An 18,033-nucleotide genomic window follows, 5' to 3' on the forward strand; every position below is an offset into this window, starting at 1 on the left:
TTCAGGAGCTGTAGGGGGAAAAGCGGAGCAGGCCCTGGTCAGGCTGACATGTTTTTATCAGTCTCTGCAAATCAGTCAGCCCACACTCGCCAAGGCAAAGAGCTCTGGCCTGGCTTTGGGCGTGCACTGATTTTCACCCAAGTGAAAGAGTCCGTAGCACCGGTGGGCAAACCTTCAACCCTCCGGTCAGACACGTCGGGCTACGAATATTTTGTCTTCTGACACAAATGCATGCCACAGTCGTGGGTCCAAATACTCCTTGGCCAGGAAGAGAGAGGAGTGCTCCCAATCCTGAGGAGGAAGGCACCGCCGGCCACCCGCAGCCACGTCCAGCAACATGCCAGACTTAGACTGGGTGGAAACATCCACATGCTTCTGCAAGCGAGCTGGTGATGGACACCGCTCTTCCCTCGGCTGTCAGTCTGGCAGCCGGAGCCAAGGGTCCTAACTGCAACCTGTGACTGAGTTTAAGGTCCCTTTCGAAGTGCTGGAGCTGTTTGGTCTCGTTGGGGCACCACGACAACCTTCACCAGATTTTCTGGTTATCGTGCCCACAGTTGCTTTCGGACACCCGTATAACTGCCTTGAACTCCACAGTTTATCCAAATAGTAATAACCTCTACTTTTTTTTTTCTCCTTTCAGCTGGTGTTATTGGCAAAGAAAAGTAAAACCCTATCTTGAGACAGCAAATCACAGGCAAAAAACTCGATGTCTAGCAATGAGCTGCAGAGCCCAGACCAGCACCTGAGCTGCCCCAGCCTGGGCTGACAGGTCAGCTTTGGCTCCGTGCAGGTGTCAGACCAAAGCCCACCTCTGCGCCCAGGGGCTGGGGCAGGAGCTGACGGCAGAGGGACCCACGGGCTGCACTGCAGGTGTTCGGCTCAGCAGTGCGGACAGAACATCATTCCCGTACGCAGAAAACCTCGCGAGCTGCTCTCCTGACTGCCCTCCAGCTCCCCCAGAGACTTGCCATTTTACCATCTACTTAATCCTTTTAAGAGAAATTACAGATGCCAGTACAGATTCTGCTGGCTTAGCAACGTTCATTAATTAGAGGAGTATTGGGAACAGGTTGTTTTTATTTGGGGTTCATCTCAGAGGGAAGCCATTGGGTTTAGCCTGAGGTTTCTGTAAAGAGCAGGAAATCCTGCCACAGCAGTATCTGAATGGTAAACAACCGCATGGTCTGCTTGGTCAAAAGACAAATGAGTCACACAAGGTATTTAAATTATATTTAAATTTCTTCCAGTTGTATTTGAAAAGCATAATCAGGTTGCTTGGGCTAAACAAACAGCCTATTTCTGTGTTACCTGAGAGGGAAATAAAATTTCTCTTTTTCATCACATCTACACCCATATGTATTAAATCACTTTGTATAAGCTATCAAGTTAATCTTACTGCCTGAAGTCTCTGCTCCTGAAGAAACGCAAACATTTAATGATCTTCCTGCCAACCAGCTGTGGGAACACCAGCCCAAGGGGCATGTCCCGCAGCCCCCAGGACCGCAGAGGGACCGGGTCCCAGGCACAGCCCTCCTCGGAGGTCCCCAGAGCGCGACCTGCCACCGCTCCCCGGCGCAGAACAGTCCTGCTTGTCCCGGCGGGACAATCCTCTGCCTTTACTCCTCTCGCCTTAAAGAGGTCAGATCGATCTGAGCTATATAGTTACATCATTGTAAGAGGACGAGTATTTTCTCAAACCTGGTAAAATTCCGGGGGTGCGGTGAGACCCCAGCACTCCGGTGACTGGCCGAGCTGACACCGTGCAGAAAACGCTGTTTCTAGCGAGGCTGGCAGGCACTGCAGAGAAAAGCTGCCGGTGCTCTCCATCGTGCTCCTCCTGCATTTGACACAGGAGCCCACACGGGAGCATGGTGACCGGCGCACCCCGCTCCGGACACACGGAGCTGCTCGGGGCAGGAGCGCACGGACCCCCACGGCTTCCCGTGCACTGGCACAGCAGAAGAGCCCGAGGCTGCGTGCATGCTCAGGAGGGTCCTTTCTACTCCAAATCCCCTGGAATAGGACAGGTTTGGCAGGACGTGGGATATCGGCTAGCAGCAGAGATTGCAGCTGGTCAGGTCACCACTGATAAACCAGGTTATTGCAGGGTTTATATGATGGCTGCTGAGAGATGCAAAAGTGATGGCAGCCAGCGTTTACTTTGTAAATCTGTCTATTGATGCTGTCATCACGACTCACCAGGGGAACTGATCCCTCCTTTGGAGACTGGGAAGTGGATTGTGGAGTTCACCCTTTCTTTTTCTGACACACATATCGAGCGTGCACGTCCTCGAGCAGCAGCAGCGGCTCAGGGCATTGCACCGGCAGCGGGAACCGGCGCAGGCAGCCCCGCAGTGAAACGGCCGGCACGGATCCTGACCACGGCCACGCACGTGCCGGGGGAGTTGGCAAGTGCGCTCCTGGCCCGCTCCAGCACACCCATGTAAATGACCCACCGCAAACCACAGGTAAATCTCTGCCCTTCGTTTCAAAACGCTACTGCCCAGGGTCTCTCTCTGCTGTACGCTCTGGGCTCCATCTTCTTTCTAACGGGACTCTGTCACTGGTTTTAGTAGAAGCACTTGCTTTATTAAAGACCTTCTTTGGAAGACTATGACTTCGGTAACAGGAAATAAATAGCTATCACTTCTGCATTCAGTTAAAAACTGTTATTAACACTAAAGTATGCTGAGGAAGTTCTGCAAAGGCTCTTCACATTTCGGAGTTAGTCATTTTTCACATTAATGAAGAGGTCCACCGTGTGCTCTGATTAAAAATTGAAATAATCAAACAACCCAGAGCTTTTTAAATCGCGTCAGTACTGTTGTCTGGAGGACCGCCGTGCAGTGCCACCACGCTTCGCTCGTTGCGTGCCTCTGGGTGAGCTGCTGCCCTTGGTCCCAGGCCACGCAGCTGTCCCGCGGGCAGAGCCCCAGACATCAAGGGCGACACGTGCGACATCAGACCCGACTTTCTTCCTCTTCCACCGCCCGGTGAAGGCCTGGAATGAATTTCAAAAGATGCTTTCGGACACTGGATCTCCTGCTTTTCCGCGGGAGGGTCCCAAAACTACTGGTGAAGCTGCTCCCCTCCCAGAGCGGGGACATGGACCCGCTGCTGGCCAGGCTGATGCTGCGGTTCCTCCGCAGGGAGGACCTCCCGGCAGCGCCGTCCCCGTCCCTGGGGAAGAAGCAGTCATCATCCACGCTCGACTGGCGGCTCAGGCTCTCTGCGGCCGAATCCTCAAAGGCTCCGCTCTGGTAGAAGCTGTCCTCGCTGTCCACGGTCATCGAGCTCAGCCGGCTGCGGGAGCTGCTCTCGCTGGAGAAGCGAGGCTTCGTCGGGAAGAGGGGTCCCGGCGTGCTGCACCCACCAGGCAAGCTGGACTCTTCCAGCTCCAGCGCGCCCAGCAGAGCGTTGTCGTTCACCTCCCCTGGAAGCAGAAACCGAAGGGGAGCATTATTTACCGGCGTCGGCTCAAGGCTGGAGGGCAGGACACCCTTGGCGTCTCAGGGCAGGGAGCAGCCCCTTCCCCTCGGGGGAAGCTGTTTCCCGCTTTGGGGTGCTCTCTGCCCCTGCCTTCCCCCACATGCAGAATCAAAGCTGCTCCCTGGGCAACCCACTAAAAAAACCAACCAAACAAAACTCTCCCCTGATAAGTCCAAAATAAGAATGGAAAAAAACTTTGCAACCTACATCAGCTCCTTTCCTAGTACTCATGCAAAAGAGCCTTTGGTCTGCATTGGTCAAGCAGCACCCAAATTCATCACTCCCAGGAAAAAAGCTTTCCCAGGGCCAGCCCCACGCCTTCATTAACAGGAGACAAAGCAAGCAAATGAAAATCAGATTAAAGAATTGCTTTTTTCTGATCAGACAGCGTTTCCGCAGAAGGACTCAGCAGCACTGCGGTTTCCTACCCGGAAACGAGGACGTACCGTGCAGCAAGCGCTGTTCCTGTAAGAGCAGAGAGCGCAACTCCACCCATTTCTGCTGCAGAGTTTGCTGTGGAGGAGAAAGAGGGCTCTGTCACTCATATACTTTCACAGAAGCATAGAACACTTGTCAAGAAAACAGTCTGTCTAGAAAGTACAGGTCACCTACAGGAAGCACTTGTATGTCCCTCTTTTTGCTGAGACAATTTTCCCGGAGTTTAGCAAATTTCTTCCGGAAAGCACAAGTCCACTCATGCCCTGGGTGCTTTGGCTGGGGTACCGTACGCGTCTGATTTGAAAAGCAGCAGCCTGACATCTGGAGAGCGTGCTGCCTGCCTTCAGCCAGCAACGACGATGCCAGCTCTCCTCAGCAGCCCGCAGGCTGCCCTCCTCCAGCCCTCCGCAGCTCCGGAGCCCACCAGCTGGGAACGGGCACTCCGGGCACTCCGCTCCTCGTTCCTGGGTCCGGCAGCGCGGCATGGGGAAGGCACAGCTAACCATCCCACACCCCGTGTTAAGAACACGCTGCCCTGTGCATCCTTACAACCTCTAAGTGCTACACGCCATCCAACGCTAAGCTACAGTTTTCTTTCCCTCTGGTGCAGGTCAGCTTGTGGTGTAAAACCAAACTTTTGCATAGTTGAGTTAAAAAAAAAAAAAAAAAAACCAAACAAAACAGGCGAGCCCCTGCCTGAAGATAGCTGCAGCAGGCACTTCCCCAGTAATCTGCATGAACCTGGTGCACCTCAGACATGCAGCCGGGCAGGCTGGCAAATCACACACTTCTGCACCCAAACTGACCAGACTAAGCTTGCGCAGGCAATCCTGTTATTGCATTCACATTTTTCCTCTTTTCAACATTTCGGAAAAATCAGCCACAAAATGAAATACCAAATGAAAACCACGGCCTGGCTGCAGGGTGGTGAGGCACCGGGATCCCTGCGGGCAGCACCGGCACGGCAAGCCCCCGGCACCCCACGGAGGCCAGGCAGCCCCCCAGCAGCAGGAGGAGGGGGTGGCACGGAGGCTTTTCCTGGGGGTCCCTCAATGCACTGAGCAGGAACGATTTACAAGGACACCGGGAAACAAGCCTTTTCCCAGCTGCTCTTCTCACTGAATCACTTCCTAGCAGATTTGGACACGACGAGGCAGACAGAGCGCTGGTGCATCAGGTCTGGCAGGCGCTGGGCAGCCTTCGCCAAGTCAGAGGTACGGGGGGCTCCAGCTTCCCCCCAGCTGCCATTGCTACAACTCTAGAACAGGCTCACCTGCAAAACGGGAGCAATGACAGCTTTTAAGGAGAATTAGCCCGGAGAAGTCTGCTCTTACAACATTGTCTATGCAATGTTGAATAGGGCAGTTTTTAGAAGTTCACAATTCAGCTAAACCTAGGAAATTGTATGCAAGAGGTGCTGGGGAGTCGCCCAAAGGTTTTCCCCATCCGGACCCAACCAAAAGAGCAACCACCTCCTAGTCAGGGTTTCTCCCCTCAGATTAAACTGATAATAGCAGCGGGACTGTCGAGATAACTGATGCACGCGGCGGGTATCCACTCGCGGCTGGATGCCCGTTCCACCGGCACGGCGGCGGTGGGCGCAGCGGGGTGCGTGTCCCCGCTGCAGTGCCTCGCGCGGGCTGCTCTGCTGGCTGCTGCATCCCGAGGGCAGGACACGCTTGTGCGACTGCACGGCCAAACCTGTGATGTTTAGCGCTCGCGGGCACGGTGCCGTCTCACTGTGGTTACAAGGTTTTGCAGCGACTGAGCACACCCTTCAGTAAGGCATCAGAGTTATAAACAGAATTAGGTTCTTTCCACTGCAGCCACACTGGTATGAGAGCGCAGGGCCAGGCACACACCCATATTTTACTCTGTAATGACGCTCGTTGCAGAGGTTTGGCACTTCTGGGAAACAACTGTTATCTAAAAACTCTGCTCTTGAAACTGAACCTTTCACAGCAGATTTTGAGATTCTGGCTTTATAATTTCCCTGGGAAGGGGGGGGGGGGGGGATGGCCCATTTCTGATTACTTTACCAATTATTTCATCCAGATTTCTCAGGGACCAGACTGAACGGCTTGCCATAGAGCACTGACTGTGGCCGGGATGGAAGCATCCTGCTGCTGTGTGCTCATTAACACAATGAACTCTCCGGCTCTGGGGTCTGGCTCGTTTCTCGCCATGTCTGGACTAGCCAGGCGGTCTCAGCATCCCCAACCACCACCCCAGCTCCCGCCAGCCTCGGGCACCAGGGACGTGGTCCCGCACAGCTCCAGGCGAGGCCAGTGTGGCCCCTGCACTCGCATCGGTCTCCCATCGCCTCCCACCCCGCTGGACCACTCTGGACCATGCAGGGGTTTGTCCCAGCCCCAGCCCCTCAGGGAACACCAGCGCTGCCTCCAGGCTCACCTCCCCCAGCTGCTCCCACCAGCCAAGAGCCGAGAGCCCCTCACATTCCGTTGGTCAGTTTTACCTCCTTCAGAGAGAAAATAGCAGCTGGCTGCGGGGGAGCGATGCCTAAAACCATCCCATCTATGTCCAAAAGCATCCTCCATAGCTCCTGTCAGTTTAGCGAGCCTTGGAGGGAAGCTGAGCTCATGGAGTTCTCACCCTGGTCTCCTCACCCCTGCCCATCTTCTAGGCTGAAGGGATGGTGACCAAGATACCTCTCGTACAGCCAGGCACTGCCCTCAGCACCCCCTCAGCCGCAGACCAGCGGAGGTTGGGAGGAACCCCTCCTTTCCTCACCGTCCAGCCCCCACGGGTACCGTTTACATCATCGACAGCATCAGTGTCATGCAGCAAATTACAATGCCCTGTGCTGTACTCTCATAAATGCAGCGCAAACCAAATTAAATAAACATTGTTTTAAACATGCTAAATACTAAACATGAAATCGCCCCCGTGGCAGGACTTATATTTTATAGGCAATGGCACATATGGCAAACCCTGTCCCTGCTGCTCAGCTCTGGCAAGCCTAAACCATTTGGCATGAGGTTTATTCTAGCCCGATGAATTTTTAATGCACTTTTTGAAGTACCATACTCCTGTGCAGAGGGTTTTGGCATAGAGTTGCCATAAGGAAAAACCCCTCACTCAGGTTGATTGAGTCCCAGCTTTGGAAAGCCCTGGCCCTTGCCGCAGCGGGGCGAGTGGAGAAGCACACCGGGGTGCCGGCACCCAAAAACCTGCTGCCGGCCTGGCTGCCTCAGACTCGGCTGGGGGAACAAAGTTCTACAAGTTGGAGGTGCCGTCAGTGTGGTGGCCCTAATGAGCCTGAGCTCTGCTTGTGAAAGCCTGCCTTCCCTTTTTGCTAAATACAGAGTACGTTAAAATACGCTGTTCTGTTTTTACAGGGGAGGACTGCCTACCAGCTGGGCACAGCTTCGACACAGACAGAAATTGAGATATTTAGAGAGTTACAGAAATTACTGTGGGGGAAAATATTACCAAAAAAAAATGGGGAAAATGCTACAATAAAGTTATACAGAAAATACTACAGGGACCACGGCTGGGGATGCTGGTGGCAGGGCACACACGGGTCTGTGCCCCCTGCCAGGACACCCAGCCCCGCGGACACCCACCTGCCCCCATTAAGCAATGAATCCACAACAGCCCTCCGGGTCCGACAAAGGCTTAACTAATTAATTCTATTACCTTCAGTAGCTGCAGCTTGGTCTCGAGCTCCATTTTCCGCAGAAACATGGCCCCGTTGACAATCTCTAACCTGTGAAGAAGGGGATGTTGGCACCGAAGCGGCGAGGAGCACCGAGCGCTGGCCGGGGCTGCCGGACCCCGCGCCGCAGCTCACGGCAGCGGGTCGCACCGCACTGCGGCGCGCGGTGCCGCGGGGTCCTGGGGGACCGGGGACGGGGACCCCCCGCCCGGCCGAACCCTCTCCTCCGCGGCCGTCCTCAGCGGCGGCGGTGCTGGTGCGAGACGAGCAAACGCGGGGCAGGAGAGAAAGGAGCGGGGGAACAGCACCGGGACACCTTCCCGGAGCTCCCGTCTCCCTCCGAAGCCCTCGCCGGCAGTAAGAGCACGCGTCTCCACAACCAAACCCACGGGATTTCTGCCCCGGGACAGCGCAGGGCTGCGGGATAGCGCGAGAAGCTTTCTTGGCTTCCAGCGGGAGAGACTGTTAAGCTGAGAACCACCTGAAGGAGGAACGCCTACCTTAAATAGTTCCCTGAAGACTTTATCAAGTCTACTATTTGCTTGTGATTAAAACCGTCCGTGTTCACGCCGTTGATACTGGCGAGGATATCGCCTGTTAGACATACACAGAGGCGAAAATTAGCATCTGCAGCACAGGCACGCCTTCCACACGGTCTGCAATAAAAGTAATTGGGACAAAAGCAAGACAAGGCCACCCACAGCAGGAAAAAACATGAACAGTTACCAGTTTGAAGGCCGGAAAGATGGGCAGGACTTTCTTCTTGAATTTTGCAGACACAAGTGCACACCTCCAGGGAGTAATCATTTTGGTGTGGAAATCTAATAGTCTGTTAATACCAAAGTGGCAGTGTTACCAATAGTAAGGCCATGAAAACAATTTAGAAATTAATAGTCTTTTTACACATTTTTTAAATGAGAAGGCTGTGATGAGCAGGGTATATTATCATGCAAGTGAGAACACCAAAATGTTATAACCTAACAATTAGAAATTGCATTCTTATGACAAAGAACAGCAGACACCTGACAGATGCCTGTACCTTGTTTTTGCAAAAAACTAGCTTTAAAGCAAGTTGATTATTTATGATCAAAAACTCAGGAGCTTGAGTCAAGAATATCTGTTAGCATGGATGCGGATTGCTTTCTGGAAGAGTATTTCATGTTCCCAGTCACAGCATGGCAGGGTGTGACTTGGGCTTTTCAAGTGATTGACTCTTATTGTGAACGCTGTGTGAAGTCAGCTGGTGCTGCCAGATAGATCGGTTCGCAATAAGAACTGAAAAGCAACAAGACTTGAACCTACTTTTGCTCTTTTGGCCTCTTAAAGTCATTATCCACACGTCCCCACGTGTCCTCAAAAGTGCTTTTTATTATACATTTAAATATACATTAAGCAATTCTAAGTATAAATGCATCGTGTGATTATCAGTGCTGACATGTATTTGGAAAAATGCAAAAGTAAGCAATGCAACCTGACGAGATCTTGCAATGACAGGAAATGTCTTCTTGGTTACATGCAAATATCAGTATTCAGCCACATCTTCCTACCAAAACTTAAGACTGAAGCTGAACTTCCTGAAAACCTATGACAGCCACATCTAACCCAGATATAAGAACTCATGTTAGATTCCCAAATTTCTCAGTCAGCGTGGAACAAGTAGGGATGAAGACCGGGTGAGTTCAGAGCTTATCTGGCCAAATCACACCAACGTGGTGATTTCAGCCCTTAGACCAACAGTAAAACTTTTGGCTAAACTAAGAGCGCCAAGTGAAACATGAGGGTCTTGGAGGACATGCCACTGCAGGTCACGCTTGCCTTTTTTTTTTTTTTTTTGACCTGTTTCAGAGTGGTACGTCTCACCTACCAACCTGAAAGATTGGGTCAACTTGAGCAACAGAAGCTCAAGCAGGATGGGATTCGTCACACCTAACCGGAGCCATCTGGACCGAGGTGTCTTGACATCCCCACCAGAGCCACTGGGAGAGGCGGACATCTCCCGGGTGTGACGGATGGCCCCAGGAGAAGCACTCCAACCAGGAGGGTGGACTTCCCTCTCGTGTCCCTTGTCCTCACAGACTGCAGAAGATGGCTGGGCCATGGTTTTGGAGGGGACCTCCAAAAAAAGCCACCTCACTTTTAGGTGGCTGCAGTGAGAGGAGGGACATGCTACCGGAGCGTCTGCTCTGCAAACACCTAGGCACTTTGGGAGCCGCACGGCGTCCGTCTCACCCCGGGCTCTGGTCCGCCAGTGTAGAAGTAGGAGAAGAAGCGGTAACATGCGAGAAGCTCTGGCGTTCGGCCATCACTGCAGTTCTCATGAGCTCCCTGCAGATGGTAGACCTAGAGTTTCACATCATCTTATTCTGGTTTGCCTAAATTTAACTTGTAGTAGTGAAATTACAGCTTCTAAATAATGGCTTGTTCTTAGTATCAGACAGATGCTGCCTTTCCACAGCCCCGACTTTCTAGTGAAGTGCTTACGCTGAATGTACTTTCAGGAAGAAAATGTGCCAAGAACAATTATTTTCAATCAGAATGTCACATATGATGAAAATCTGCCCCGACAATTTATACAAAAGCCCAATAATTGACTCAATTATCCTTCCTACTGAAAGCTCTCCCCTGTTCACGAGCTGAACGCTTACCCGCTCATTAGCCACAGATCCAAATTTGAAAAAGTTAAGCTTTTCCTAACACACTAATTTCACTGAAAATAGTATTTTCCCTTTGTGCACAGATAGAGGCAAGCACTTTGAAGATGCCCTGCCGCTGCAGGAATTGAAACAGAGGGGTGACGTGGGAGGGTCTCGCCGGCACAGGCTCACAAAACAGGGTCCTGCCTGCAGGTCCTGCCGGCAGGCAGAGCTCTGCGATATTGCCACAACCCGCTGTTCCCAAAACTACATCCTTTTATTCCTGGGATTATTTTTTATTTATAACCGGGATTTTAGCAGGCCTACTGATCTAAGAGTTACCCTTCTCACAAAAATCTACAGAACAAAAATCCCCCATTAGTGGTACTCCTGATAAGATTCTGGTTTTCCTATGTGATGATTTACTGACTTCTACATCTAACAGAATTTCTTCCTATATGATTTAGCCCCCCCAAAAGTCAAGCTTAGCAGTTATTTATTAAAAAAACATGCCAATACTGTACATCCACTTCAAAAATACATATGTCTCTGTATATGTTAAAGGACATAGTAAAATGCTAGTATAAGGCATTTTTTTGAGAGAGAGTTTTTTGATCTCTCTCTTTTTATATGAAAACATTCTCGTATGTAATTCCCCCCAAAATTATTCACTTATGGAGGTAAGAAGGCATTGCCATTGCCTCATATTTGGATTTGGATGAGATTTCTCCTACATTCAATGGTCTGACCTGTGAGAAGTCTGGAAATTCTCATCTGTGACCTTCACTATGAAAAAAATCCTTGGAAATGCATCCTAGTTCTGTATCATTACTGTAAGCTCTTCAAATTTCACGAGGAACTGACAGATACCATTCTCTGCTCTATGCTGTCTTAACCTAAATTTGAGGATGAGACGCTTAAGAGTTTGCACCATATTTTATTTTTAAATCAATCAACTTGTCATTTAAGTCTTACCTGGATTTCAAACCCAAACGTCTCTTTATCTTCTTTTAATATAGCAACAAGGTGTCTGTAACAAGAATACACAGAATTCCTCATGAATGCCGGACTGCCACGCTTCATGCACTCTATTTCTAACCAAAACAATCGTGTCCCCATCACTGCCCCTCCCTGTGCTAGCAGGGTGTCAGCAAGCCTTCCCACAGACGTTGCAGCGGTAGTGCTTGCTCTTTCCTTACTCAAACTAAATGTCACAATTTCACCCACACATCCCAGGTGCTGGGTACCACTCTCTGCCTTGCACCTTTACCCTACTAGGGCTGCTAAATGGGAAGATTCCCAGGACACATGTTTCATGCAGAATAAGTAAATAACAGTGATTGTAGAAGAGTATCTTCATACCTTTGGGGCCTGGAGGAGTCGCCCAAGGAGCTGGATCTGGCTAAGGCAAGCTGTAACCAGAAATGGGAATGGAAAAGGGTCAGTAGATTCATGGTTCTTTGAGGCACATGGCTAAAATCCGCAGTTTAGAGAAAAAATAAAACTAGCTGGTGGCATCCCACCACCAGCTTGCACCAATGCAGCCTCTCCCTCAGTGAAATGAGAAGTTAAACTTTCAGATCAGGAGGAAGAGCAGCTAGGTCCAGAACACAGGACAAGTCATCATCATGTTCAAAGCCACCTATTAGATGCTGACGGCGAGCTCAGCCGGGCACAGGCAGAGAGTCAGCAGCCAACTGCAACGACCTCCAGGCGCGCTGAGCGCTCCCTGCAAAGCTTGGAAAAGGTGCTCCCTCCTGCCCAAGAAGTCTTCCTCCACCCTACGGTTCCTTTCCAAGTGAGTTACAGAGTAATTTTACACAGTAACAGGTCTGATATCAATGCCCGCGGAGAATGTTTAACTGGCATTGCTGCAAGACCAAGTATCAACTGCGACACATTCTGGTGTGAAGGATTGCATTAACCTGCAAGAGGCAGTTGTTGAAGGAATTCATGTTTATTTTTATTATGTTGGAAATTAAGCCCCTGGAAACCGGTTATAGCTCAGCTTTTTCATTTTTCCAAACCTTTTAAATATAAAATTGAGTATTTCCAAAATAAAAAAAAACAAACATGGGTACTCTTAGAACATCAGAATATTGTTTCAGTTGTTTACCTCCAGAAAAATGCCTATGCATCCTCGCTTGGAGACAGTAATGCAGTACCTGTTCCAACTTTATTAGAAAAAATTGGCCACCCGCTAGCTATCCAATCTTCCCTGCAATAAGTTAAAATTGAGAGCTGAGCCACCACCAGCCAGTATAAAATGAAGCAAAACGAGGCTTTTTTTGCGCAGGTGTGATAATTTGACATCTTCACAATTAGCTTTCATAAACTCACAAACACCCGCTTCGGAGGGGGAGAGAGGTCTGGAACCAGAAGTAACTTGGCTGGGAGACCCCTGTAGCAATACCTGTTGGAAGACCCTGTGGCAGGAGGGTGCTATTTAGGGTGATGTTGCTGTGAAAAAAACTGAGAATGAGCGGAAAAATTCAAGTTGAATCTCAAGGAAAATTTTCTGATGGCAAAAGTGCTTGGGGCAGGGAACTCTTCCCCAAGCTGCTGGAGGTGTAATTTCTGAGGACAGTAGAAATGAGAAAGACAAGAGGCATGACCGCTCAAGAAAACCCCTGCATCCAACAGGACATCAGAGGTGGACCTCCCACTGGTCCTTGCAATGTCCACAATCCTCTTGTCTTATTTTGCATAATTAAAAAAAAACAACACCAAACGTATGTGGTAGCCCTGTGTTTTCAAATAAGAGAAGGAATATTCCTTCTTTGGGGGTCGCCTTGCTCGATCGCGGTGCACTGTGGGGAGTCGGGGGCCAGGCAGAGCTGCGGCTCGGCGTGCGGCCGTCCCGTGCCACGGGCTGCGGCTGGGCTGCTCCGTCCTCGGGGCGGCACAGGCACTTGTTCTCTTGTGGAAGGACGAGGGGCTGGCGGGCACACAGCACCAGGGCATCTCTACAACAGCGGGGATCCTTCAAAATTACCCATTAACACTGTAACTATCATCTATATAGTGCCCAAATCATGTCTCTGTTACGCTAAGACCTCACCTTTCTTTTGTACTTTTCCCCTAAAAACCTGTGGGCATTTATAAACTTAACAGCTGTCGGAAAAGGCAGAAAGCACAGCTAAATTAAGGTAACTGCAGGCAGCTATCCCTGCAGTTTCTTGTGGTGGCTGCATAGCATTTCTGAGACGATGCATGTATGATCATGGCAACGAGCATCCAGGATCCCTGCCTCAGGCTAGGTAGATCTGTGCCTGAAGACGTCTCTGGAAAAAGCCAGGATCAGTGTTAAACATTGATTCTTCCCATAAAAATGAACCACGAATAAGGAATTACATTATCACTGAAATGTTTGGAGTCAGTATAGCCAAATGTCTCAGGCTTCAGCAGTACAAATTGATGCCACAGCGTGACCACTGATAGAAACCCCCTACTTTATAAACATGTGTTTACTTGGGGAGAGAAAAGGAGAGGAGGGAGAGACCACACGTATAATAATAAACAGCACACCAGGTGAAAGAGCTGATGGCAGGCGTACACCTGCAGCACGCAACCATTAGGTACGGTCTGTGCAGAGCGGTCCTCAGGCCTGATGCCCGTGTTGTAATTCATCTTTAACAGATACAGCCACGTCACAGCCATTACCATCAGCCTCCCCCTGCGCCGGCAGCAATTGCCACACAAAGGGCTGCTCCATCACAGCCGCAGGAGCTGGATGCCACCCAGCAGCAGCGTTCTCCAGATTAGTCTGGCTCTGGCTTTCCTTTCTCTCCCCACACTTGTACAAAGAAAAGGATTAAGTGCGTTTCCGTTACTGAACAAAGCCAAGCCTTAAGTGCGCAGATATTACGTACCAGTTTTCTGATGATAATTTCAGAATATAAGGTGTCTCAAACATTTTCTATTTAGGCTTCTTCATACTAGACAAATAGACCAAAGCTGGAATCGCTCAGCGGGCAATTTACAGCAACAGCAAGAGAGAGTTTTGTGGGAATCCAGTTGCAAACAGCAGAAATGTGCTGTTCTGAGCCATGCTGGGGGGAAAGCCCAGACCAGAGAGACAGCCCAACCAGCCCCAGCTGTTGTAGCAAAAATACTCCAAAATCCAGATGGAAATAACTCGTGGTAGGTGCTTTCTGTCAGCATTGCAGAACAAAGGACAGTCCAGCCAGGCCGCTATACTGAAGTAAATGCAAGTTTAAAGGAACACCCAGACAGCAAGAGCCTCTTTCGACTCGCAGCACTGCTGTAAATGGAGAAGAAACGCAGCTGGGGCAGGATCTCGGCTGCAAAAGCACTTCATAAGCCCAAGCCCCTACAGGCAGAACGCCTCTTTGCTCGCTCCTCTCGGGAGCTTCCCACGCTGCCGGCGCCGCGAAGATTTCCTTGCAATCCCCCAACCGCCTAGGCTAAAGGCGCCCGGCCGTAATCCTTCCACCACCCTGAAATCAGGAGCCGCAGTGAACCTGTGCGGTCGCTTGCAGAAACTCGGCCGTTTCTGCTCACCCCTGCAAACGCGGGCAGCGAGCGGCTCTCCGGGCAGAACGGAGCCGTCAGCCTCCCGGAGCACAGGAGCTACCCCGTACCTGCTTGCGCCCGCGGGGCAGCGTCCCCACCGTGTTGGCCAGGTGCTGGATCCTCCTGCTGTCCATCGGCAGAGCCTGCTCCCCCTCGGAAGGGCCGGCACCGAAGCCTAAGAAGTTGGCGTTATGGTTCTGCTGAATGAGCCTTCTTAGAGCCATGTCGGTGGAAGGGCATTTAAAAGGGTATTGCTAAACGCTGCGGCATGGCTGAGGAAACTAAAACACACCCGCTCCTCCGCGATCAAAAAGTGCGAGAGCGGAAAGCCAGCCACGTGACCCGTGGTTTAGGTGCGCGTTACATAAATCTCTTCTAGCAGATCACCAGGGCACTCGGTATGTGTTGTGCTCATAGGAGAGTTAAGAATTAGGCTTGGCAATTAAAGAAATCTACTTAATTTTTCCATTCCCGCACACAACAATTCTCATGAACAGCTGCTTCTCTCTGCAATAATTTGTCCTTAAAGCACTACTTGCTTCAGACGCTTGCCTGAATTCAACTTGTTCGTTCTTCGACTTGCTCGGCATCCCTTGCATTGCTCAGATTACCTTTTGGCAAAGACGGGAAAAGAATGCTTTCTTTGGATAATGGTGTCAGTGTGTGACTTTCCAGCCACAGGCAGGGAAGCAAGAACTGAAGGCCACAGACCGAGACTAGGAGCTGAAAACGTCGCAGAGCAAGGGCAAAGCACTGCCCTCAACAGAGCGCTTGCGTTTTGGTAGGGAGCAATGGCTTACCCAGCAAAGCAGGTTTGGGAGCAAAGAGCAATGTAAATGCCATGCATTTGTGTCCGAGGAAGGCTGGACATCACGATGGGACTCGTCTGAAACACGCTGTCGTTTTCTGTTGAGTCAGCTGGACAAAAACTGTGCAAAGGAACCAGAGTTCGTCACAATTAACCCTAGTTGGCATTTGGACCTTTGCAAGGGAAAAGTGGGGCTATTGCTATCAAAACAGAGAAGTAATAAAAATGTACAAGTTACATTCATTTTTCTCAGTAGAGACCTTTTATGCACCTTTACAAATATTGCTACAGGTTCCTTGGACACCCAGCTCCCAGAGAAAAGGCTGGCAGAGGTGCGGGCAGCACAGGGCACAGGCAGGGCAGGAAGGGGGGCAGCCAGCACCGTGGGGCGAGGGCTGTTAGGTTTTGTCTCTGCCAACCTTGTGGAAGTTCAGCGCAGTCTGGTATGTGCTGTCACAACAGATTAATTCAGAACTGATCCGCATGCCTTTTATAATGGCTCTGCCTCTATAAATGGCGGTGGAGGCGGCGCAGGGATGGGTGTCCGGCTGTGGCCGGGAGCACCCACCCACATAAAAGATAACAGCTTTTTAATAAGAGATTGTGAAAGAAGCAGAATGAGGTTTTAAAATGAGTATCATTTAAAAAAAAGAAACCTCTGTCTCCTGTTATGCTGGAAACAAGTCCATTTTGGGACTGTAGAGCACTATAGATCGCATCACGATCTTGGCAGAAACTCAGGGTAAGTAAAACAATGAGCATGGTGGGACAGGGGGATAAGTGAAATTTAAGCCCTAGCACAGGGTGAGGAGGCCTCCTTTTTTTGCATGTGTGATTTTAATCATATTTCTGACACAATAAGTTCATTTTCCTCCTACTTGCCCAGTCCCTCGCTGCGTCAGGTCACTGGGGAGGAGCTGCCTTCCCTCTCGCTCCCTGCTCCGCCGGTCAGCTCGTGCCCGGTGACGGCACCGGCACGGGAGAGCCACCGGCTGCTCCTCCCACAGCGCCAGGAACCACATCCATCCGTCCATCGTACGTCCTTCTAGGTGCTCTGCCATGCCCAAAAGGACAACCGGGAGAACATGTTTTAACACACACGTTTCAATGTACCTGGACTGGTCATTTGGTAAAGATCTCGGTTTTTTAACCTTGTGGTGCCTCATCTTGCCATCAAGCAAAATTCCCAATAATTTTAGGAGCAAAGTGAAATATTTCATACGAATGATAGCAAACAGGATACTACATGTTATTGAAAAATACTGTATCACTTCAGAAACAGTGCCGGAAAGGAAATCTGAAATGACTTGGAGAAGCCACGGAGATGCCCGCATTTGCGTGCCCCAGCAGAGATGCCTCATCTGGCCGCTGGCTAGAGTACTCCACCTTCACCAGTCCGCCCTGGCAGGGATCGCAAGTCCTGGGGGTTAGAAAACCCTCCCTGCGTGGGGCAGGGGCGTACGGCTCCCCCGGGCAGGCTGAGCTCTGCGCTGAAACCCGCCTCTTGAGAGCGTCCCACCGCCGTGCCGAGCCATGCCAAGCCGTGCCGAGCCCACGGACCCATCCCGCGGCGCACAACCGGGCTCTTCCCTGCACAGGGGACAGTGCCCAGACCGGGGTTTCTGATCGCACCCGGGGGTGCGTGCAGCCACCCGCAGCCAGGAACGCTGCTGGAGCCAGGCACCGGCCGCAGCTGGCAGCCCTCCCTCCTCGCCGGCGGTGGCCAGGCAGGGCAAGCTGTCCAGCCAAGGGAGGCAAAACGGAGGGAAAAGCAAGCGCCAGGCTGGAGACAAGATGGGAACAATCAAGCCTGGAAAATGCCTTCCCTTACAAAGCAGGCAGATAGTTATCCTCCGTGCAGGACAATTTTCCATCGGGTGAGAATTAAAGAATTTTTTCCACGTTGTTGTCGTCTCACAAACGGTTTTTACAAAAAATGAAATCACAAATTTTCACCAAAAAGGAAGTTTTGCAGAATTGGGCGGGCAGCAATTGCTGCCGGCGCACTGTCGAGGGACCCCATCTGGGTGCAGTTTCACCACTGCCAGGGAGACTGACCACTCGCCGTCCGAAGCAGCCAAGTATGGACCCAGAGGCCTCCTGCAGCCTGACGGATCTGTATCTGCATGAAGCACCTGACTGCATGAAAAAATACTTAATTGAGATTTTTGGCACGTGAGGAGGTTTCTATCAGAGTCTCAGTCAAGCCATCCTAGTCCTAAGCCATAACACAATGTGTGATTACAAAACCCCAAAACAATAACCCAGTGTGACATAAGCAGAAACAAGAGCAATCTTAGTGCCTGTACAGATTACAATCCATTCTAACTCATCCCTTCAGTAACGTTCATTTCAAGTAACATTTAAGCAACGTCGGTTTATTTCAGATCTATAAACTCCACTGGTAAATGGCATTCAGTAGTCAGCCCGATCTGCAGAATGAAGCC

The 18,033-nt window shown here is 50.8% G+C and overlaps 1 protein-coding gene across 1 annotated transcript; it reads right to left on the minus strand.

Annotated features, from left to right (window-relative positions):
• Window positions 1-1,223: 1,223 nt before the first annotated feature.
• Window positions 1,224-15,338, minus strand: CYTIP (cytohesin 1 interacting protein). Its single transcript, XM_052793140.1, has 8 exons — window positions 14,847-15,338; window positions 11,605-11,654; window positions 11,218-11,272; window positions 8,336-8,438; window positions 8,110-8,203; window positions 7,591-7,660; window positions 3,939-4,005; window positions 1,224-3,436 (listed from the first exon to the last, which is right to left on the minus strand). Exons 1-8 carry the CDS (start codon window positions 15,000-15,002, stop codon window positions 2,964-2,966), a joined length of 1,068 nt encoding a protein of 355 aa, XP_052649100.1. The 5' UTR covers window positions 15,003-15,338; the 3' UTR covers window positions 1,224-2,963.
• Window positions 15,339-18,033: the final 2,695 nt, after the last annotated feature.

Source organism: Harpia harpyja, chromosome 7, assembly GCF_026419915.1.
Source record: "Harpia harpyja isolate bHarHar1 chromosome 7, bHarHar1 primary haplotype, whole genome shotgun sequence".
Lineage (NCBI taxonomy): Eukaryota > Metazoa > Chordata > Aves > Accipitriformes > Accipitridae > Harpia > Harpia harpyja.

What these genes read in the sequence shown, in the direction of transcription:
- CYTIP (XM_052793140.1), bottom strand. Translation starts at nt 15,002, where the DNA reads ATGGCTCTAAGAAGGCTCATTCAGCAGAACCATAACGCCAACTTCTTA. An exon ending in CCAAGCTGCAGCTACTGAAG is followed by an intron (nt 4,006 to 7,590) that starts GTAATAGAATTA and finishes TCTCCTCCACAG; the next exon opens with CAAACTCTGCAGCAGAAATG. An exon ending in GGAACAGCGCTTGCTGCACG is followed by an intron (nt 3,437 to 3,938) that starts GTACGTCCTCGT and finishes TTCTGCTTCCAG; the next exon opens with GGGAGGTGAACGACAACGCT.